The 23,508-nt window shown below is 43.5% G+C and overlaps 1 protein-coding gene across 1 annotated transcript in view; it reads right to left on the bottom strand.

The window, feature by feature from the left end:
- The window catches only part of LOC104615263 (calcium/calmodulin-dependent protein kinase type 1D), a 41,490-nt gene extending 26,073 nt beyond the window's left edge, over window positions 1–15,417 (bottom strand). Inside the window, exons 1-3 of the mRNA XM_010281450.1 lie at window positions 15,268–15,417; window positions 10,755–10,881; window positions 1,854–1,929 (exon numbers count right to left, since the gene is read on the bottom strand). Coding sequence (XP_010279752.1) covers window positions 1,854–1,929; window positions 10,755–10,881; window positions 15,268–15,417 — 353 coding nt within the window. The remainder of the gene's footprint in view (window positions 1–1,853; window positions 1,930–10,754; window positions 10,882–15,267) is intronic.
- Window positions 15,418–23,508: the final 8,091 nt, after the last annotated feature.

Here is a 23,508-nt window from a genome sequence, read left to right as displayed (position 1 = left end):
AGAATGACTGTTGCACAGAGCAGGTAGTACAGAAATGAGGTTTGTCCTGACAAAAATAGTTCTACTACACCATCAAAAAGTTATTCATGTTGACAAGCCATGAAACGTTTGCAGAAGGAGAAAGGGAACAAAGTAGGAATGCTTTAATGCTGTGCCTCATTGGAGCTGCTTTTTCTTTCAATCTTGTATAACTGTGAGAGTTGTGTAAAAGGGAAAAATAAAAAAAAAGGAAAGTACTGATAATGCTGGCATGAAAAGACATTTGTTTCTGTGGCAGTCAACAACTATACAGCAGCTCTGTGCTCTCTTGCACAAAAGAAACAGGCTTGTTGTGCTCTGTGTGGTCACCCTGGGTCAGCTCATGGCAAAAGCCTGACCTCCTCTCGAAGACCCACAAGAATAGCTGCTGCTTCAAAGTCTGCTAGGCTGTGCAGATGCAACTTATGCAATTGTTATTTGAATGACAGGCAGGGACTCATAGACCTGAGCCCTGAGCACACACCATCCCATCAAGACAGGCCCCTAAGCTAGAGGGAATCTTCCTACAGGTTCACAGACCTGTATTTTCTTCTGTATTTCTTTCTCAATCCAAATATTAACAGTGATTTCATATGTGCATGCACACAGAGCTGGATTCAGATGATGGTGCCCAGAAGTCTTATGGACGCCCTTCTCTGGACAGCACTAATGACCCCTGGTACCAGGGCATCCCTGTCACCACAGTGGCCAGGACACCTCTCCAATCCTTCCAAGTGTTGCTGGGACAGGAGTTGGCTTACCTACTCCCATGGCTCAAGCACTGAAGATGCACCCACATTTAGGGTACTGGCTGCACCATTTCATGGAGACAAGTCTGGATAAAAGGCAAAAACCTTTTCCCCATGCAGACAGTCAAGCAGTGAAACAGATTGCCCACAGACCTTGTGCAGTCTCTGCCTTCGGAGGATTTCAAGATCCAACTGGATAAAGCCCTAGGCAACCTAGGCTGACCTCAAGGACAGGACTTCCTGAGGTTCCCTCCAATCTAAATTACCCTATTAAGCCTATGTGACAAAGGGTAGCAGGTACTGAATGAGGACAGGCACTAAATCTCCATAAACATATGAGTTCTGAGATCTATTCACCACTTTGGAGAATACACAGAAGTCCTGGTCCTGTAGCTTTCTCAAGCAACTAATCCCCACTCCTTTGAGCAGCAATGAGTCCTAATAGAGGAGCAAATCTCAGCTACAAAAGCAGAGGCTTAATGGCTTGATGGAAGAGTGACAGAACTAACAGGGCAGAGATCAGCTCACCCTCTCCTATGGGACCTGATTGTTGGATATAGTAAGGAAAATGATTCCTCATTTTCTGTAAATTCTCAATACTTTGTATTATGTTTTAATGAGAATAATTCACTGCAGTACATAAAAAACTCTTCACCCCTTATCCCTCTCTGTGCCCTCCCCAGGGGATGGAAAGCCGTTACAATGATGCCTCAAGAGAGGTGATCCTTCAGGCTATGGCTGGGGGCATGATGCTGTCCTCTGTGGACATGGTCAAATTTGTTTCTTGTCAAAGGGGAGGGAATAGCTTCACTAACGTCACAACTCGGACAAGGCCATACTATTGCACACAGTGTAGTGCAGGTGGGAGCAAGAATTTTTGCTTTCAAAGGGTTCTGGTTCATTTCCTATCACTTCTGCCCAAATTTCAGCCTTCATGTAACTGGGAAGTGTCCAGGGTTCATGTTATTCTGGGTCACAAGTGTCAGAACTTTCTTGGACCAGACAAAGTGTGTAACTACATGGTGGGAGAACATATTGCAGGTCCCAAAGCTGCCTGTGACTGAAAACCCAACAGATGATACTCACAGGATGTATGCGATGACCCCGATGGACCAGCAGTCCACGGCTTTGCTGTAGGGTTTCTGGGCCAGCACTTCAGGAGCTGAAAATTAAAAGCCAAAAAAGCACATGTTACAAGCCCAAATATCTGAACGTGATCAAGAGGTAGGACCCTGAAACTTGAAGCTCCCTGAGACCTTGGGTTGCCCTCCACATACAGACCTTGCATTTGCAAATATCCTGATGTTTTGAAGCTCATATTCTCACAAAGAAGGATGACTCCTAAAGTAGAGGAAGTTCCTGATTTTATGACTCCAAGGACAGAAAAGAAAACCAAGACCAGAAAAATGCACGAGGGGCAGAGGGCCATCACGTCCCTGTCAGAGGAACCTTAGGAGACTTGGAGGAAAATGAGGCCGAGTTTTGCACTGGTGCTGAGACGCACATTCACCCTGACAGCCTTGCAGCTCCACTGCATCATGCTGCCAAACGGGGGTTCAAGAGGCAACTCGGAAAGCTCAGTGTGTCAGGAGGGCGATAAGTTACTCTGCAGGAGAGGAAGGAGAGCTGTCACCACTCCTCCCAACAGCTGCCTTCTGAATCCTGCTGGATGCCAGAGTCAGAGGGAGTCATTTGTCCTTCTGCGTCTGGAAACACAGACACCTCAGAGGGAGAAACGAAAAGTAGCCGGAATCGGACACATGCATAACGGAACTGAGCCTTCTGCCTCTATAGCTTTCAGCCACCATAGTCTGGATTTTGCTAGAAGTGAGAGCCTGGGCATTTATTGAAACTCTTTGTGGGTCTGCTTTCCTATCTTACACCAGTGAGAGTTAAAAAGGTGCATTTTTTGATTGGGAGCCTGGAGAATTTTGTTTTCCCTGCTGAGACCTTTCACTGCAAATGCTTAAACCTAAGTTTTAAAACCCTGTGACTCTAATCTTTTTCATATAAAGAAGCTTTTGCTTTTTTCAAAGCAAAGTGTCCACAATAATGCAAGAATATGCATTCCTAAAGCAGACTTGCCACAGTGGGTTTTAAAAAGCACAGTATTTCCTCTGAGGACTTCGGAGTTCAAATGCTGCAAAAAAATAATGAAAGGGCAAGTTCTAGCAAAAATATTTCTTTGGGGTTACACCTTCCTCTGCTAGGAGTGTTACCAATATCAAAGCAGTTAGTTACTTGAAGAATAGCGAAAAATTTGTGAAGCACATAAATGTATTAGAACTTGAGCCTCACATTTAGTTGCTACATATGCTCCGGTGTACTGGTACGGACTCTTCAAAGAGTTAAGCTAGACAAGTCAACAAAACTATGGTCAAAACTGCCAGCAAGGAAGGGAACAGGAAGCAATAATGAGAAACAGCAAAGACTTTTTAGTGCTTGGGCATGAGAGCTTCTAGAAGGCATTGAAGAGAAGACAGTTTACGAGGCAGATGAGGGCATCCAGGTTGCATTTCCACAAGCAGCCTGAATGATGGAAAGGGTCAAGTCACACTGGAGACACACTGTAAAAAGGAAGAAAATCCAGGGGAATGTGGATAAAAATATAGCTGGCAGCCAGATTATGAAGACTCTTGAATATTGGGATATGCCCCAATCTGCAGCACAGGGTAAATATTACCCCAATCTTCAAGTCATCCAGCAAACTGGGACCACTGCATGTGTAAGAAATTTAAGTGACGGTTCTGTTCATATATTTTTAATCCTAATAACTTGTAATGTGTGAATACTCCATCACCTATCCACTACGTGCCGAAGGAGGTTTCTTTCCACTGTACCTAACATGAATGGCTCCTAACCTGGCCCTAGGTACTTGGCAGAAACCTGCACCCCAATTCCTGAGAAGCCTCTGACTCCTTCCAGGACATCGGCACGCTGCTGCAATCTATCAAGATAAAGGTTAAAATGTTCTTACTACAATAGGGGATGTGGAAATATAAAAGGCATCTACAGTTGGTGCCCAAAATGTGACTCCTTTTGAACTCCTTAACTCCTAACGCTGGGTCAGGGTCTCTGTGTCAGCTTGGTGCTAGTGAGTCTGGCGGGGGTGAGTTTGAAGACAAACTTGGGACAAAAGAATAACACACCGGAGGGCCATCCTATTTGGCCTGACACTGCCTCCCAGATAACCTGGCAAGCTGGGACAATCTGCAAATTTACATTTCTCTTGTATAAAATGGTTGTCCCTCAAAGTTGCTCAAGACAACCTTCCCAGACAACTCTTGTGTCCCTTAATCTGACTTTTTCCATTCTGATACATCAAAATTTGCCTCCCAGTTTTCCTCTAAAAAGAATGTTTTTTCAAAATGTGCATCAAATAGAGTTTGTAAGACTCAATTTCCTGTTTTGTTCCATCCCTTGTGACTGAATTTTGTGACAAAATATGTGAAAGAAGGGAGTTAATTTCCCCCTGTCCTTAGGTGATTAGATGTCTTCCAACTCTCCAGTCCTTCCAAATTCTCAGTGTTTTATTCGTGTATCTCTTCTACCTTTGACTCTCTGCTTCTGTTCACATCATTTTCAAGACTGGTAAACATTATACATCTTATATCCCCCAAAGAAAATATTATGCAAATGGCTCCTGAGCACCACAGATCCTAGTGAGCTCCTGACATTATACCCATATGCCACATTAACATAACAGAGAAAAATCTGAGACGAGGGGATGTGAACTATATAAAGATTCTCCCTCTTAAAACATCAAAGCTGTGCTGGGGCGTTTCTCTGTGTTTTAAAGGAGTGAAGAGCACTGATAACAGGCAGTTGCTGCTGCGGATGGTGGCCGTGAAGCAAGTAAGAACACCACAGGATCAAGCCCAAAGCGAACACGAGGCTATTACCTCCCCTTTGCTAAACTTTAGTGAAGAAAGGCAGGAGGTTTAAATAATTATTTTAAGGCCAAATGGATGCTTTTCATTTTTCTTCCAAAGAGCAGGAACAACGAAAGGAACAGGAGAACTTAGCTAAGCATCATCTGTCTCTTGATATATGGAAAAGACGGAAATATTTAATGAGCTGAAAAACAAGTTAGAGGAGCTTTCAGCTGAAAAACTAGATCACTGCCAAGAGGCAAAAGCAGGAGACAGAATGAAAAAAATCCAAGAGCTGACGGCAGTAACGGATCAACACAGACAGCTGAGGAGACAAAACAGCAGTGAGGAGAAGGGGAAAGTCAAAGCTCCCATTTCTGACGCTGGGGAAATGGCAGCTGAGAAAAGCCTTCCAGTATTGCACCTCCCCAGGGAATCACTGTGGGCTCAAATGCTACACAACAGTCGTCCACAGACAGGGAAGTCAATGAAGCAAACCTAGACCCTTCCTCCACATCCAGGAACTGTGTTTCAGGCCAAATCAGCATTGCTACCAGCAACATGTGGCAAGTAAAATGTTGGGTAATGGTCCCAGGGCCTCATCCCACCTGCAGGTACGTGAAGATGGGCTTCCCAGGCCAGATGATCTGTTTTACAATTAGGGGTTTTTTTGTTTGTTTGTTTAGTTATGTTCTGCTTTTAATAAGAGAAGAAGGCTTGTTTCAAACGGAGGTTTTAAGAAAAGGTGCAGAACAGGAATGTTTGGAAACCTTTCAGAGCACTATGCAATTAGCCCAGTGAACACAGCTATGCTAATAAGCCCCCCAAAAATGCAGCTGCTGGATGCCAAAACCAGCAATCCATGTTCTTGCAAAGGGCTCAAGTGATGGGAATTGCTCTGATACTTTAAGCCTGTTGAACAAACTGTACAAGTCATGAGGGTGCCTGTTCTTCATACCAGCCTCATACTTAAAAGCAATTCTCCTTCACTCCCATGACGGTGCTACTCCCAGCAGATTTTGCTGTCTCACAAGAACTCAGTCTAATGCCATTTTCTGTGGTTTATATGGCTTCCCACAAGCTGCATGCCAGAAGGAATGAGGCATTTGAACAAAGGATGATGGTTTTGAAGATCCTCATAGGAGTGACAAATCAGCAGGCTACCATAAATGTGGGAGGAATAAAAAGATCTAAATAGGGTTAAAATAACCAGGGACCTGCTTACATTGGGCAGGGACACAGCTGAACTGGCCCAGCAAATTGGCCTGGTGCAAGCCAGGACTAGTAATTCAGCTGGTAACTATTTTAGTGCCAGTTTCTATCATGTAGGCAATGTGAAGTGCAAGTGAAGAAGGGGAAGAGTGAATGGGCTGCACAGGTACAAGATGGCCATGAAATCTGAGAGGGAAGGTGAGTAACAAGCAGAGTTTTTAGGGGACACCAAAGGGAGATAGTGCCAGCTCCACTGCTTAGGACTCTGCACCATTGAGAAGATGGTTGGTTGCATAAAGGGCCAACACAGCCCCTTTCCTGAAGGCAATGATGGTGCAAGAGCAATGTGAGCTCCCCTGCCGCCATACAAAGCATCTTCCTCATGGTGCAAACAGGCTGAGAGTCATATGAAGCAGCTTCACCATGAGACCAGAGCCCCTCTTCCACTGACTCCTGGGATGAAAACAACTTCTTTCCCTCTTTCACACAGTCCTCCAGTGTTCATTGCGTTCTGGTTGGCCAAGATTTTGCAGTTTCGTGCTGTTTTCGAAGGACGGCAGGGTTTCAGTGCAGCTTTGCTGGCTTCTCGTGCTCCTGCTGTCCCTATTTCATGTTGCCAAGCCAGATTTAGGTAGCTGCCATGAACATAGCGCAGCTACAACCACACGCAAGCAAACCCCATTTCAAGATACGGCAATGGAGCTGAGTGGTCACGCTGTTGGGAGCTTGTGCCTGAGCAGACTGTGGTGTGAGCAGTTCCCGTGCTTTATTTTTACTTTATTACTCATGTTACTGCATAAACAAGTCCTTGGGTTGCTTTTTGCTAATAAGGCTATTCCAAAGGCTTATTGAATATTTTCAAACCTTTGACTCAAAGGATACCAAATAAGTCAAAATTCAACATGGAAATCTGTTGCTTACTTAAATGCTTACTTAAAGTCTTGCACAGGGCTAAGACAAACACACTTTGATATGATCTGAAATTGCTACTGTATTTCTGGCAGAGCTGAAAGGTGTGAAATGACCTTTCATAAAAGAACTACGGAGAATAAAAACAGTGACTGAGGTGGGTGTACAGGCACCAACCACGCATCTAGGGTGCTAAACCACGACACTATGAAAGGGAAATAAAAGAAAATTTTACTTGAAGTTGGTTTGGGACTCAGAGCAGTAATTTTAAATCTCATTAGGATTAAGATATTAGCCATCCACAAACACAGATCGTAATTCAGCATTTCTGCAAAAGGAGATCAGATTGCCTGAGACAGGCTTTCTAACATTTTTTCCAAACTTTTCAGTGCTTCTAAGTGTCTTGCAAGTCCAAGTCCCATCTGCAAAAGTAACCTAAGCTTTTGAGAGTCCAACTCTTATGGCAAGTCAATCAGTGAGACCTAATTCCCAAACAGCCAAAATCCCTTTAGAGGAATTTGCTGAGTGACTGGAGTCACCTCCTTGTGAGTGCCCAACTTGACACACCTCAAGGATGACTCATTTCCCAGCAGTTTTGAACACTGTCTTCATCAAAATCAAGTTCTTATAAACACTCTCAGGCTGAGCAGCCCATGACAGATTGCTAATGGCTTATACAGACCTTGCCCATAATCACACAGATCACTCATGGTTTTGAAAACATGACTTCTTCTCAGTTTAAATGATGGGGTGGGATGGATGCAATATAGTCCACACACCTCATCTGCAATAAAATGACCCACACGAGCTGCCTCATCTTACCCAATTTAGGTGCTATCTAAAAGTTGGGCATCTAGTCCCAGCTCATCACCTAGGCTCCTTCCATAAGAAATGGAGAGAGAGATAAGAGTGGTCAGCAGATAAGAAAATGAAAGACCTTTTCATTAGAAGAGGTTTTATTATCAGACTCTCTCTTCAGTAAGTAAACATTTATATTTGCATATAACAGAAATGGCTCAACTAATTGAGTTAAATTATCCTAACCATCATCTTTTCACCATAGGACAAAAATCTCTGACAAGACTCCTGAAAGAATGAGATCTCTGAACTGTTGACAGTAATTTAATCTGTAAGGCAGAGACTTAAAAGCTAATGTGCTAATGTCCTACCAGTTATGCAAACTTTGATTTTCAGGAAGAAAACTGATATTTATTAAGAAGTTTAATTATAATTACACCCTCCCTTATTTGACCAATTTCTGAACCACATAAACAGGAATTTAGTGCCTTGGATACCACCGTTCTTGGAGCTGAAACTAAGAAAAGCTGAGTTAATAACTGAAAAACACGGAGTTGAAAGTATCTCCTAATCAGGGAAATGAGATAGAAATGACAAGGGGCTTGCATACTTGCAAATACTTGCAAAGAGCAGGAGACATGAGTTAAGATCAGGTCTGCTACCAAGTCAGAAGCTTGTCCAGCACCTTGCACAGTGCGATCCGACTGCGTCGTTTCCGGAGATAAAGCAGTATAAATAGTAGCAGATTTTAATGACTTCTTAACCGAGCCCTGGGTGCCTCTGGCATGAGATACATGCCTAACTTTTTTCCCAGGAATTTAAAAGCAAAGTGGTTAAACTGACAAAATAATTAATTTCTCATAAAATCTTAGAAAATGGGATGTTCTAGATATCTTTAAAGAAAAGTGCCATGAATTACATTAAGTGATGGATTCCTGAGCATTACTTCAACTCTAGGTAAAATGGCTGGGGAAAAAAACCAAAAAGAGTTGGCAGAGAGGACAGTTCATGGGCCAGTAACTGTGGCCCGTGTCTGTCCCAATGCAGATGAGGACACGTATTCATGTTGTGCCATTAGGAGGAAGAACTCTTACATTTATTTGAGGGCATTTTTGGTAGGTGCTGCAAGTTGGAGTGATGCTGGAAGGCAGGAAAGCTTTTGGATGTGGACAAATTGCAGATCATGTATGCAGAAGCCATGTCATGAGGTTTAACACTCATGGAGACCCATTTGTGGGCCTCACCACAGTGACTGAGTGACTGACAGTAAAATTTTCTGTGCTTGGAAAATGTTGCCCGGGCAACCAATTATATGAAAAAAAAAAAAAAAGCAGCACTAAAGAGGAGCTGCCTCCTGTGCAAAAAAGAAATAGAACAAATATTTTAAGAGGGTTTTTTTGTGAGAGAGGGGAAACACTCCTGTCAGCACTTCAGAAATAAGCGGCCGTGACCTCTTGAACCGTGATGAGTAAATCCTGCGTTCAGTAAGGTAACAACGGTCCTGGAGGCACTTGTGTGCTATCAGTGTCCAGACCATGAGTAATGAGAGCTCTCAAACATCTCTCAACGCGCTACAATTTGTGTCACATGCTCCGAGAACTTCCTCTCCAAAATAGCAAGTTTTCTTATGTAAATGCTACACTGAGAGGCTATATGAGATCACTCAGTGCCCAAGCAGAGCCGCACTCCCTCATTTTCATCAGCACTTCAGCAAACATCATCCGAGCTTCCCTGCGTCTCGCAGACTTACTCTAGTCAGTGCCCATTTCAGAACAAAATAGAACATGTTAATTAAGGACAGAAGAGCTGACAGCAAAAATTATGAAAATTGCTGTCTCAACTCGATTCCTGCTAGTGCTTTGGAAAATTTCCAGCCTGGTGTGATTACACAAGACAGCTACTCGGGCTGTACAGAGTGCATCCTGACTCATACGTCTTAAAATAAAAAATGATGGGCTGATGGCTTCACGATGGGAAAGCAAAGGAATCTGTTCTGTTCCTTTTCTTCTCTATCAGCATAGAGTGTACCTGTGCAGTGGGAAGATAATGCCTGGAAAAAGGTATTCCTGGGACAAATCTGGATCACCGTGTCATAACCACATCATCTGTTTGAGTTCTCGTGCCATGGTATCATCAGAGGTATGAAAACACAGGTGAGGTGGCCGCTGCAAAGCTAAAGGAGCCCCTCTCTGACTGCTGGAAAACATCAGGTCTTTCCTACGGGAAAGACGTGAGACAAATCTGTCCCTGGGGAAGCCACTGTCACTTTAGTTTCATGGATTTCATGGACAGCCCAGAGATGAATTCTACCGCCTTAGCTGACTAGCTAGGTATCACAGGAGGCACGGGCTTGCTGGATCTGTCTCATGCATGAAGTGAGCCTTTTAAATAGTGTTTGTTCAAAGAGACCCTGTCATCACCTGCCATCCAATTCTCACTTTCAGTTACTTTAACTTTTTTAAAAGGACGACGGTAAACACTCTGCTAATCAGTAGCCTGGTACAGTCACTACTGAATGGGCAAAAGAGCAAAGAATAAATGATAGGAGACAATTTGATACCGCTCGGGAAGGCCTGAGGATCTAAAGAGCTTTTGCATACCGACATCTAGGAGTCCGTAACTTAACATGGTTGTAACAGAGGGTGACTGAACATGTCTGAATAAACGTAGCTCTTTCATTTTACCATTTTCTATCAGGGGAACCTGGCAAATACGACCTTTTATGATTAAAATAGTGTTACATTAGGTAAAGCTTCTTGGTTTTATAGGTGCTTGCAGAATCGATGCATTTGAGGGTATTCTTCATGTGCTCCTAATTTAGCTACAAGCAGTGTCTTTGAGAAAAAACTAATTTTGCAAAGGATTAAGATGTCCCTGCTGATTGCAGGGGAGTTGGACTAGATGACCTTTAAAGGTCCCTTCCAACCCAAAGATTCTACGATTCTGTGATTGCTGCTTTGAAAATCATGAAAGTGAATCCCACAAACCCTGAGCTGGATTGCAGGATGTGGACCCGAAGGAGAAGAGCACACAAGGCAGAGCATCATCAACTTCTGAAAACTCTATTTCTATTGACCACCTGTAAAATCCATGTGCACTATGTAGTGGCACTGGAAAACAAGTAGTATTCCCTTTTCACTATGTGTCTGTATTTCAGCTGGGAAGAAAGGATGGACAGTATAACCAAACCTCTTACCAACATAGCCAGGAGTGCCGCAGGCTGTGGACATCACATCTCCTTTACCCTCCATCTTTGACAATCCAAAGTCACTGATCATGATTTTTGACTCTTCATCCTGGCTGTAGTAAAGTAGGTTCTCGGGCTAGAAAGGAGAACAAGCAAAGTGGGTTTTGAATATGTAAGTCCAGTAACAACATCTGTTAGCTTTGCATTTAACACAATCCTTAGTTACATCATATGTTAATATAGTCAGTTCCCCTCACTAATATAATCTGGTTCCCCTAAATCCTAAAGAATTGTTCCTACAAACTATATGGAGAACCTCTCCAGACTTCTGTGTGGTGACTAATGGAAGAAGCTGACACCTTGAGCTTTGAGTAACTTTCCTGGGATAACAAACTTCTCCTTTGGCACTCCAAATAAGAACTAAAGGCTCATCCTTTACTTGTGAGGTACGTCCAACATACCATCACTCCAGAGTGATAAAACAGACAGATTCATTTGAAGGCAGGTAAATATGGTAAATCTAGGTAGCGTAATGAAAAATTTTTGTACCGCATTTAAAAAAAGAAAAAGGAGAACAGTAGGTATTACAGAGTTTTTGTATCTTCTCCACCGGAAATTAACTGTTATGAGAGAGGAAATGCCTTTACAGTTAACAGAGGTGCAGCAAGGTTGTTTTAGCTAGAGCTGATTAGGAAAAAGTGCCACAGCACTAAGCACCGCAACTTGTTTATGCTGAGAGAAAACAAGAGTCATTCCACAAAGCCCTGTGACGTTATACCGACGTCAGAGAGATTGGAGACCCCAACCAGACTCCATCTGCTACAGCATAGTCCCCATCCATATGTTTTGAATGTGCTACTGCTACACAGCAAAGCTCTCGCCAGGTGCTGTGAGACCACGCTTCTTCCCCTACTTAATATCAGAGCTCGCAAAAAGGTCCAGCATCTGCTGGCACTCTGACAGCCTGGAGGTAACGGGGTGCCATTGCACCACCCGGGCCTCGGGGCCTTCGTCTATAAAAGCGACAGATACCCAACGTTTCAACACAACCCTGGTGTAGACTTTTGCCCAGAAGCTGGTACAAACGCCTACCCGCATGGGACACATTCTGTCTATCAACCCGCTGTGTGCTCCAGGAAATGGTGAGAAGCAGCCGGGGCCACACACAGCATCATCAAAGTCCTTGGGACACACGCTTGGGTCTGTAAGGAGGAGCCATTGCCCGGCAGCAGCACCAGCATCCATCCTCCCTCCTCTGTCACCGTAACCTCCTGCTCTGGGGAAAGCGGGGACGAAGAAGTGCCGGGAGGTGACGCCGCCTCCACCCTACGCTGAGGTTCCCATTCAGCTTCAAGTGGAGGTTAAAGCACTTTCTGGCTCCCCAGCCCCAGCACGAAGCCACGTAGTGATGGCTTTGTCGATGGGACACGATGGCCAAAAGAGGATCTACAAGCTGCATCCACAGCTGTGAGCCAGCTGGGACTGAGGCAAAAGGGAAACAATTCCGTCCATAAAACTAATTATGAAGTTGAACCATTTATGTTTCTTTCTCATGATACCTCCTAAGTCCAGTGCTTTAACTGGCTGTTATTATGCTGACACTGTTTTTAGGCACCGCGTGAGTTTTACATTTTTCACCATGGTCTGCCCTTGGTTGGAGTTACTCCTGGTTTTTACTAGTGCACTTCTGATCTGCTGAGGGGTTGGTAAAGCTGGTGTTAAGGGAAGGACAATTATTTCCTGTTGATTTTTGCTAACTCACCTTCAGGCCCACACTTATATTTAGTAAGGCCAAGAACCCACCCATTTAAAACTTAAAGTTGTTTAAAACCCATTTAAAAGAACTCTGATTCTTTAAGCTGATTAATTAAAAAAGTATTAATGAAGTGGCTTTGTACCAAGCAGAGCTGCGGGAGCCTTTCTGTTCTTTTGTACATCCTGGGCTTCCCTGGACTTCATCTACCGCCATTTCTTGTTATCTGCTACTGCATTATTTAGATTAGAGACTTGGAGCACAGATCTGCTTTTCCTACATACAGCAAGTACTATTTTGGTCTCTGAATAACACATAATTACAATAAATAATTGTTATAGATATTTCAAGGGTTGTATTTTTGTAGAGTGGATTCTTTCCCAGAGTTTCATTTTGGGGAATCACAATTCGAAACTTGCACTTATCTTGGTATTTTGAGATCATAAGAAGCCTTATTATATGGTATGTTTGACATATATGGTATGTTTGTGCTAACAAAAATTCACAGCAGGTGTTCCTCATATACCATATTTTATGAGTCATTTTAACAACTGATATGGTACTGACAAAGACTTGCAAACAAAAAGAAAGAAAGAGAAAAAGAGCTAGTCTTTGCCCCAAAATACCACTGGAGGTTGGTTTGATCTAAATTCAGTGTGACCTTACACAAACTCTGAACGTAATTTGTAGATGAATCCACTTCTCAATTACCAGATCTCATTTTATTATAAGAACTTTTTAATACGATTAATCTGTTTTAAAGTGAGAGCTATAACCTTCATTTAGATTATAAAGACAGGAATATTAAGAGCTTGTACAATTGAATATCTGAATTAAGAGGACTCAGACCTCCCGCCAAAACCTCTGGTTGCAGAAAGAAGCCTGAAGTTATTTCCTACACATTGAACTTGAGCGAAAGCTGATCATGTTAAAATACTAAACAACGCTTCCATACTGAAATGTGGTAGAACACTAATAAAAATGAGAATATTTCTACATACTTCAGCACAAGGGCAGGAAATGAATGGGAACTGTGGGCCACATGTGAAGACTGTAGGAGATGGAAGACTAAACAGTGCCTCCTTACAGATAACCCACTATTTGGGACTGTTCGGACTAAGCTGCACAACACTGAGGAAATATTAGTTGTGGACATTGGTGTATATTTTCCTTCAGTGGATTCAAGCTTTTGCCTTAAAAATGTGTCAGACTAATACTTTAAAAAATATATTTCTACTGTCTATTAATCTACTCTATCTTTTGAAATGGAGCTCCTAGGATGCCTGCTTCTGGCAGAGGTATCCAGGACTGAGGAAAGTCCCTTGCAGCAGCAAGGTGTGGAAAAGCTCGCAATCCCAGGGGAACAACCCCTTCACAGCAAAAAGATTCACGTCTGGAGGCAAAGAGTGGCAGAAGGAAAGACTGTGTTAAAGTTTTTCCAAAACAAGGCCATGTCTGCCTCTCTTGGGCACCGCTCCACCTTGGTGCTGGCGGTTACGGTGGTAACAGGCTCTCTTTTGGCCCCACTGCATCACACCTTGGAATAAGTATTTTACTCTATGCGGCTTTTCACATCAGCACTAATTTTGGGGGAGATAAAAAGCAAATAAATAGTATCTCTCATTGCTACAATTTTTCATCCATCTTAAGGCAAAACAGAGAGGTCACATTGCCAGCACTACAACCTCTGTTAACAGGACTTGCCAAAGACTGCAAACATGTAGTTTAACATTAGACTGTATTAAAATACAGTTAATTTAAAAATACATTTAATTTTAAAAAGTATGTAAGAAGTAAAAAAAAGAAAAAAAACCCCTGCTTTGTGGCTCTTGACTCTATTAATGTTCATTAAGCCTTTACATATTATGACCCATTTAGCCAAATTCCACTGTCTTTACAAGAGGACAATTCAATGCCAGAGCATCAACATCCAAGGCAACTCCAAGCAGGGTTTGGAGCATCCCTCCAAAACACAACCAGAAGTGTTATCTCATTCAATGAATTCTTAATTTCTGGCATCAAACATTGACAGAATTAACTAGCTCAGGAACTGAAACTACAGTTTTCTTTTGACATTAGTATCTTTTTCTAACGCCTTCTGCTAATTTATTATTTGAGACACTTAAGATGGCGAGGTTTACCCGTGTTATGAAATCCAAGCCTTTTTGCTTATTTTAATGACAGTTTAATATATAGGCAGGAAACAATACAGAAATAATGTTTTGGGTTTTTTTTCCACAAAAGCTGAGAGGTTTTGATGTGCTATCACAGTACAGCTTGAAAGGAAAATGATCTAAAAATCACATGAAACTTTGCTGTTAACAGTGTCTCCAAACACACTGGTCCAAAGAGCATGATAGGAAATCATCCCACTTTCCCACACTATTTATTTTTACTAATTATTATTAAGTAAAAGTAAATATAGCACAGCAAATCTGCAAAATACTTTACAGCAGTGAACACTTACATCCCAGCTGAGATGAGTTTCCTGCCTTCCTGTAAGGTTTTGGGTCTTTTTAGTAATTTAGTGAATTACTTTTTCCCCACATGATATGTGCAAATCTCCCGTTGTAACAGCATTGACTGCAAAGTCCTCGTTAAAACCAATTACGATGGGAGGATACGGAGCCTTCAGAGCATTCCTCTTAAGGGAAAAATGCACTGAAACAGCCAGTCCCAGGGGAGGCTGGATTTTCATGCGTTAGACTCACGTAATTATGCAACTTTCGTTAACACTGCCCGGAGGACTGAGTCACACTGCGGTCCTACCTTCAGGTCCCTGTGCACGATGCCCATTCGGTGCAGGTAGTAGACGGCATCCAGGACCTGCCGGATGAGGGTGCTGGCATCCTTCTCAGTGTAGAAACCTTTCTCAACGATGCGGTCGAAAAGCTCTCCCCCAGACACTCTGGAAAACATGACGGGATGCAGGAGTGTGAGGATATGCTTTGTAACATGTTCTCTACCTCACTCAAGGATGGCCAAGGCCACGTACTAGCCATAGGCAGTCAGCACACATCCGTTTGGAGCTCTGGGGGCTCCCCCACTGTCCCAACGAGCATTTGGTTTTGGCTTCTTCATAGTCCAAGCACTGGTCTCTGCCTCAGAGACCAGAATCATAGAATCATAGAACATAGAATCATTAAGGTTGGAAAAGGCCTTTAAGATCACCAAGTCCAACCATGAACCCAACACCACCATGCCCACTCAACCATGTCCTGAAGTGCCATGTCCACATGGTTTTTGAACACTTCCAGTGATGGTGACTCCACCACCTCCCTGGGCAGCCTGTTCCAATGCTTGACCACTCTTAGAAGAGTGGTAGAAGAGCAGCAAGGGGCAAAGAAAAGAAGTAACAGAATTAAACCAGAAATAGTCCTGCTATAATGGACAATAAAATCCATGACACATCAGAGAGTGGTCAAAGACTCACCAGCCCTTGCAGAGGTAAACCACAACTCTACCTCAGCAAGAGCCAAGGGGAGCGGACACAAGTTCCACGCTGTCCCACCCTAGTGAACTTTGTATAGGTGCAATCGGTCTGCCCGTCCTGCTGGCGCTGGCCCACTGAGGTTGTCAGGCTCCCTACTAGTATCAGCCCTTGGGGTTCACTTTTCACTTCGCTGTCCAAGGCTTGGGTTTTGCCCTTGGAGGAATGGTCCCATTCCCCTTTCCCCACTGGTGAGTGAAATGCATACAGTAATTACTGCCAGAACCTGTAGAGCATTAGTTCATTAAAGGACCCTGGGTCTCTGGCAATTTTAAATGCTCTCAGCCCCCCCACCCGCCGCCTTTACTCATACACGTATGTTCATTTATCAGCAGCCACAAAGTTTAGGCAGAGCACGGCCTCTGCCTCACACTGGCAGCAGACACTTATTGATGAGGGCGTGCAGATTATCAGCGCAATTAATCACCAGATGACACAGATGGGGAAAGGATTCCACAACTCAAAGAGGAAATAAAATGAAACTTGGACATCCCACTATTTAATGTCTGCTATATTATGCTTTTCTTCTGCCCTGCTAGAAATAACACGTTCTGAACCCAGTCATAAATAAAGAATGGACACATTAAAACTCCCTGGAGGAGTATCTGGGGAAACAAAAGAGAAAAGAAATGTCTGAGTAATTGAAATAATAAAACTGTCAGCAAAAAACTGCCCTGCTAGCGTAAATAAAAGATTTCCATTTTAACAAGCAAAGCCTATTAAAAAATAAAATGTATGCAGTATGTTTTTCCAGCAAGTTGCACCACTTAGCATATCATAAATAGCACAGTAAAACTTTCTTTAAAAACAAACCTAATAAAGGGAAAAAAATAAATGATTACAGTCATTAAATACGTATAGACTGGGAGCTTGTCGTTATACGAACACTAAGTAATTCAGCCACAGCCACTCCAAGTAATAATCTGCTTGAATAATGCCATGAAGTCACTTCCTAGGGAAGTTTGGAGCCTGAATGGAAGAGAAAGCTACCACTAAAAATGAACACATTCAACTTTCAAACTGAAAAGCAATCTTGGAAGAAAGAAAAATAAACCGGATAATCCCTCTATTAACTGCTAGGCCAACAGACCAAATAGCTTGCTAAAATATTGACATTAAACCGAAACTCTGCAGTAAAGGTGAAGTTCAACCAGGGTCTGAAGTCTACCCAGGAGACCCGTGGCTGTACCAGCAGCCCTGGGGCTTGCTGCTTGCTGCCGGCAGAGAGGGACCGGAGCAGCAGTGCCGGCTGACACCGGCGTGAGGAAAACACCCTGGTACCATACCGAATCGGAGAGCCCGTGACTCATGGCACAGCGGGGAAGGAGGAATGGCAGGTAGAGGCTGTGCCGGCAGAAGTGCCTTCACACCACACCCTGCTGTGAGATGACACCCTGAATGCCCTACAGAAGAACTTGAATTAAACCCCTTTCTTTCCTAGTTTCTTACAACAGGAGTTGTATTCCTCATATATATATATGTGAATATATGTATCTGTACATACACAGGGTGCTGCTCCAAGGCCCTCTCAGCCCTACACCCTTTGCCCAACCCATTGCGTGCCTTGCCAAGGGAGAATGGACACACGTCTGCCTCACCGTCCACCGAAGGCAGATACAGTTCTATTGAATCTGGCTCCTGTTAGCTGGCTGTCTTTTTATATTTCCGCTGCAGCCTTTTTGTTTCCCGGGGATTGATTGCACTGAAAATTGAGCCCATGCAGTAATTAATATGACTGAATACAGCACATTTCCCCATGAAAATGCAGTGCGTGCTGTTTTGCAATTTCATACAGTTACTTTTGTTATATTCAAGAGATGGACTGCTTTCGTAGATACTGATTTGCATCATGTGCTTTCCTGCACAAGGACTCTCTCCTTCAACATTTGTAGAGAGTGTCGTTCCACAAAAATTTTTTCATTAAAATGACAAAATTTCCCTCCATGCCAGCTCACTTCCCATCCCCCTTAAGCCTCATTCTTTAATCAAAAGCTTTCCTTAGTCAGATTTAGTCTAGTGGATCTACTGTACCCTAGCTCAATCTGTTTATAATTTTCTTTCAACACACAGAAGATATTTGCAACCTCTTAAATGATCCATTGCAAAACAGGGCTTAATCCAAGGACTGAGAAGGACCAGCCGGTAAGTTCGCAGCCATTTGCTTATTCAGTGTCAACAGCATCCCAGGTGTACGCCGAGGGTCGAAGGACCCTCCTCCTATTTATCCGTGTGGTGACTCTGTTGTGGTACATGGGATTTGCATTACGTGTTTGCACTCACCTATAGACGCTCCCTGCGCCGGGCGAGTGTCATGGCTGGGGTTCACCTCCCAGGGAAGCTCTGCAACTCAGCACCCAAAGCCATAGCTCCTTTCCATACAGAGCTTATGTCCATGTGGCTTTTCTCCTCCAAAATAGGGTTAATTCAACCGTGACGTTGGGAGTGCTGCTGCCTGTGTGCTGCCCGAGGGCTGACAGAAGTCAACGCTGTACCAGCAGCAAAGCAGCTGTGGGAGAGCATCTGAGCTCTGAACCCCTGGTGGAGACGTGGCCTCTTTGTCTAAAGCTGGTCTTGATCCCAACCCTCTCTACCCTGCTCAGGTGGGACTTGGCATCCGGCTCTGAACAGACCTGGGCAGAAAAGCAGCATAAAGTGCTGCTGCAATTTGTTTGTCCCTGTCTTTATTATTCTGAGATACTTTTTTTTTTAATGGCAGCATCAGCTTTGCCCTCTCCATGGCAATTTTGAGCAGTGCACAGGAGGCAGGGTTGAAACTGCAGGCAGTAAGAGCAGAATTAGGTCTTTGTCTTAAAGAAATTTAAGACAAAATTTTCTGACCAGAAAGAAAGGGCAGGAGCAATTTCCAATTAGTGGAAGAGGACTGCTCCTGTCTTGCAGCTGGCACTGGCTCATGGACTTGGACACACTGTCCCAAACATCAGCAGAAGGAACATTTTTCCCCTGCTGATTTTGATCTTAATTCTCTGCAAGGAAAAAGTCAAAGGAGGAGTAGCCAAGTGCAGTTACTTGAAAAGCACTTAACCCTGGGAACAGCTCAAGTGTCACCCTGCTCTCCAGAGCAGCATTAGCCCTGCCTGGGGACTCAGAGCTGGGCAAAAATCAGCAAAGCAGCTGCAGCTTCACCTCCTGCACGGATACCTGCTGGGAGTGCCTGCAAGGCACGTGCGGCTCCATCTCTTGGTGCCTGCTTGGCCACCGAACAGTGGCTCTCCCCTGATTCACCAAGGGGTGTGGGGAAAGCCCAGCACCTGGAGGAGCTAAGCTGGGTGTCCACATCACACATGGGCACCCCCCGCACGTGCACTGCCTATCTCCAGGAATGTGAGAATCACTTTCAAAACAATGCCCAGAAGATTAATTTATTTTAAAATGAAAAAAACCAAACCCAAAACCAAAAACAAACCCAACCATAAATATGAATACTTTTCCCTTGTACTACATATTTTACCTGAGGCTATGTGCTTTTAGCTCATGTCACTGACTGTCAACATAAGGAAAGCCAGAATAAACATTATTTCCATTTTCTGACTGCAGGTAAGACAGAATCAGACTTTTCCCAATGAAACAACCAGGACATACAGCAATGTCCTGTGCCACAAGCCCTACCCCACTATAGAAAGATGCATTGCCATCAAACACCATTTTGAAGAGGGACAGTAGGACTCAGTTTGACCATATGAAAAATCACAGAATCACAGAATCACTAAGGTTGGAAAGGACCTTCAAGATCATCAAGTCCAGAATCCCCTCCCTCGCCCTGCTGGCCACGCGGCTTTGGGGGCAGCCCAGGACATGGTTGGCTTCTGGGCCGTGAGCGCACATTGCCGGCTCCTGTCCAGCCTTTCATCCCCCAGTATCCCCAAGTCCTTCTGGGCAGGGCTGCTCTCCATCCCTTCATCCCCAGCCTGTGCTGACACCAGGGGTTGCCCCGACCCAGGTGCAGGACCCTGCACTTGGCCTTGCTGAACCTCATGAGGTTCACACAGGCCCATGCCTCGAGCTCGTCCAGGTCCCTCAGGATGGCTTCTTGTCCCCCAGGCGTGTCAACTGCACCACTCAGCTTGGTGTCATCTGCAAACTTGCTGAGAGTGCACTCGATCTCACTGTCTATGTCACTGATGAAGATATTAAAGGGTACTGGTCCCAGTACAGACCCCTGAGGGACACGGCTCGTCACCAATGCCCATCTGGACATTCAGCCATCGACAACCACCCTCTGGATGCGACGATCCAACCAATTCCTCATCCACCCAACAGTCCACCCATCAAATCCATCTCTATCCAGTTTAGAAAATATGCTGTGGGGGACCATGTCAAAGGCCTTACATAGTCCAGATACATGACATCCGTAGCTCTCTCGAAACTTAGCACATGCAGTTTCAAAGAAACACTGATGAGCACCAAAAAAAACATCCCTTGTAATTCAAGACTCCTACACTCATAAACAAAGAGCCAATCTCTCCGGATTTCTGATGTTTTTGCCAGCAGTGTGAAACCTGCACCTCTGTGTTGCAGGTGACTCTACTAAGTACCTTCCAGACCACCACTGCAGTGGGGCTGCCTAGCAGGGAACATTCCTACACATGTTAGCCTTCAGGTAAAAAAATATATGAATAAAAGAACAAAAAAATGCTGGAATTAAAATAATGTTAGTCATATACTGATATTAATGTATTGGTGTCACCCTTTCTTTCTCTTGCTGGTACCATCTGTGTGTACAGAAAAATCCTCTAATTTGTTCACCCCTGCATCCCTCACTGTTATTAAGCATGGGAATCTTTCTGATTGTTTTAGGAGCTTGAAAAATACCACCTTTGAAATACCACTTTGATTTCTTTGCCATTTGGGAAAACATTGATGTTTTCTTTTTTTCTTTTGGAGTACAGGCTGGAATTGCTCTGGATTGTTTACTGCTTGACAGTTTAATTGCTTTTTATCAAATGTCTTATTGATGAACTCATCAGCTGTGGATTTACACAGATTTTTTAGCAGGGCCTGTTGCCATAGGACAAGGGGGAATGGTTTTAAGCTGAAAGAGGGTAGATTTAGACTAGACATAAGGAAGACATTTTTCACCATGAGGGTGGTGAAACCCCGGCCCAGATTGCCCAGAGAGGTGGTAGATGCCCCATCCCAGGTCAGGCTGGACGGGGCTCTGAGCAACCTGGTCTGGTTGCAGATGTCCCTGCTCATGGCAGGAGGTTGGACTAGATGGCCTTTAAAGGTCCCTTGAGCCCAAACTATTCTTCTATGATTCTATGACTTGCTAACACTGTTTAAACCTGCAGATTAGGGATGCCTAACAAAAAGAGGGTTGATTTCAGAAATTTGGAGCTGGAGACATCCGAGGCCAATATTAAAAATAGGTAAAATATGAGCATTAACCTACAACTGTGAACAGCTCACGGATCAGAAGTTACACCTTTGCAATTTCCTACAATATAAATCATAAAAAACACACAGTTCAGCCTCCGGGGCACGAAGCTGGAAGTGTGAGGAGAGATAAGAAAGACTGAAGGGACCGTTCCTGGGAAGTTCTGGCTCTAACTACTAGTTTTCTCTAATGAAAGAATTCTTATTAATACAAATATTTCCATTTAAAAAATTTATTTTGTTTTTAATAGAGGTCTTTTCTGTTTGGCTTTAAATTTCCTCTGCATTGTGAAAATGCATGAGAACCAGCGAGCAAACCTGGCCAGCTCACTGTTCAAAAGGAAAGAGAAATTGGCTGCCCTCGTCTTATTGTTCAAATGATGCAATGCGTAAAAAGAAAACGAGTAAAGAGATTAATAGATTTTAGACCCAGAAAGGGATATTATGATTATTCAGTCTGACCTCTTGCAAATATAAGTATGTGATTAAAATTCTGCTTGTGCCAATAATCTAAGGTGCTAATCAGGCAGGGACAGGTACTGCTATAGAAATACCGTATGTCCTACAGAGGCTTGCCTTACTCAGTATCCATCTCGGAAAACTGCACTGGCTTTCTCATTTGCAGCACATCATAAAATATTCAGCGTGAATGAGGCAAGGTTTTTCCTTGTTATTGTAGCTTTAAATCACTCACCTTAAAATCTGATGGTAACATAAATATATGCTCCAAGGTCATCAAAGAAAGGACATGGGATCAATTTTGGCTTATTTTTCCAGAATACAGGTGTGTGCATGTGGTAGAAAGGGATGGATGGGGGTTAGCACCTTCTTTGACAACGCTGTTCAAAGCAATGTTGCTGTGGGATTTATTCTGAAGGGCTGATGGTTCCTCAGCCCTTCACCACCACCGCAATGTTGGCTGAACCAGAGGCTGCCTCCCACCCTGAGGGGCTGTTTTGGAAAAGTTTGGGCAAAACCAAACTGAGCAAACTAAAACATTTTTTCCCTGCATTTAAAAGTTTCATATGACATTTGCTGAGCAGCTGTAGTGAGGTTGTGCTTTGGAGAACAGAATTCTGTTTCCACTGGGACAAGACTTAAGTCTCTGGAAAGCTCAGCTCAGGGATATAATGTAGTTTGCCAGTTAAAACCTTTGGAAACAACATTTTCCTTCACAGATTCCCTGCTGACGAGCTCTTTTGAGGTCCGTGATTTTTCGAGGTCGATGCTGCCTTGTTTTATTCAAAATTTTATTCCATATTCAAATAGTCAGCATTGTATTTAAAACTTCCACTGGTTCCATCAGCTGTAAAAAGTGTGACAGCACTAGTAGCTACCAAATGACAAAGGACCTCAGTTTTTAAGACTTTTGAAACTAAACCTTACTGACAGCTTATGACAGCCTTCCAACTGCCAGCAGCCCACTTGCCTCCATCTATGCTTGTCCCCTCAGGCAGTGGTGCGTGGAGGAGACGTAGGACCTGTTGCTACAGGAACACTCCCCCAGTGCTGCTATCACTATTTATGCACCGATAATCTCACGATGCAATCAAATCCTAGGGAATATTGTAGCAAACTTTCACATCTCTAGTGCTCTGTTGAGGTCTACAAACACCATGATGGGCAGAAGATGGGTACATCTTTTTTCGACTCTTCTGAGCTCTTACAGTTTGACTGGCACCTCCACAGGAGCCAGGGAATCATCTAGTATTAGCTGCTTGATCACACTCAGGTGTGCCCCTTGTTGTTTTAAGAAAGACCTATGGACATATATTTTGGTTATTCAGCCTGTTTTTCTTCATGGCTTTGCATTAAATGAAAAGGCAAAGCTGAAGCTCAGCAATGGTGACTTTCACCTGTGCTCACCCTGCCTGTCAACGATTTGAAGTCACCAGATATGAATCCATACATACAATGGATTCACCACAGGTTTCACTGTGAAAAAAACCAGCATTTTAAAAAATGTCATTAAAATATGCACAGTATGCATTAAATAACTCAAAAGTTTAGTTTTAAAGAAGCAATTAGTCCCTGATCTATTAATTTCCTTATGTGAAATGTCAGTAAATCAGCCCAAGCACAGTCACTCTTGCTCATTGTGTATACTTATATATTTATATATCTAT

This window comes from Phaethon lepturus, unplaced genomic scaffold (assembly GCF_000687285.1).
Source record: "Phaethon lepturus isolate BGI_N335 unplaced genomic scaffold, ASM68728v1 scaffold10232, whole genome shotgun sequence".
NCBI lineage: Eukaryota > Metazoa > Chordata > Aves > Phaethontiformes > Phaethontidae > Phaethon > Phaethon lepturus.
Note: the sequence above shows the minus strand (reverse complement) of the source record. Positions and strands in the feature narration are given on the sequence as shown.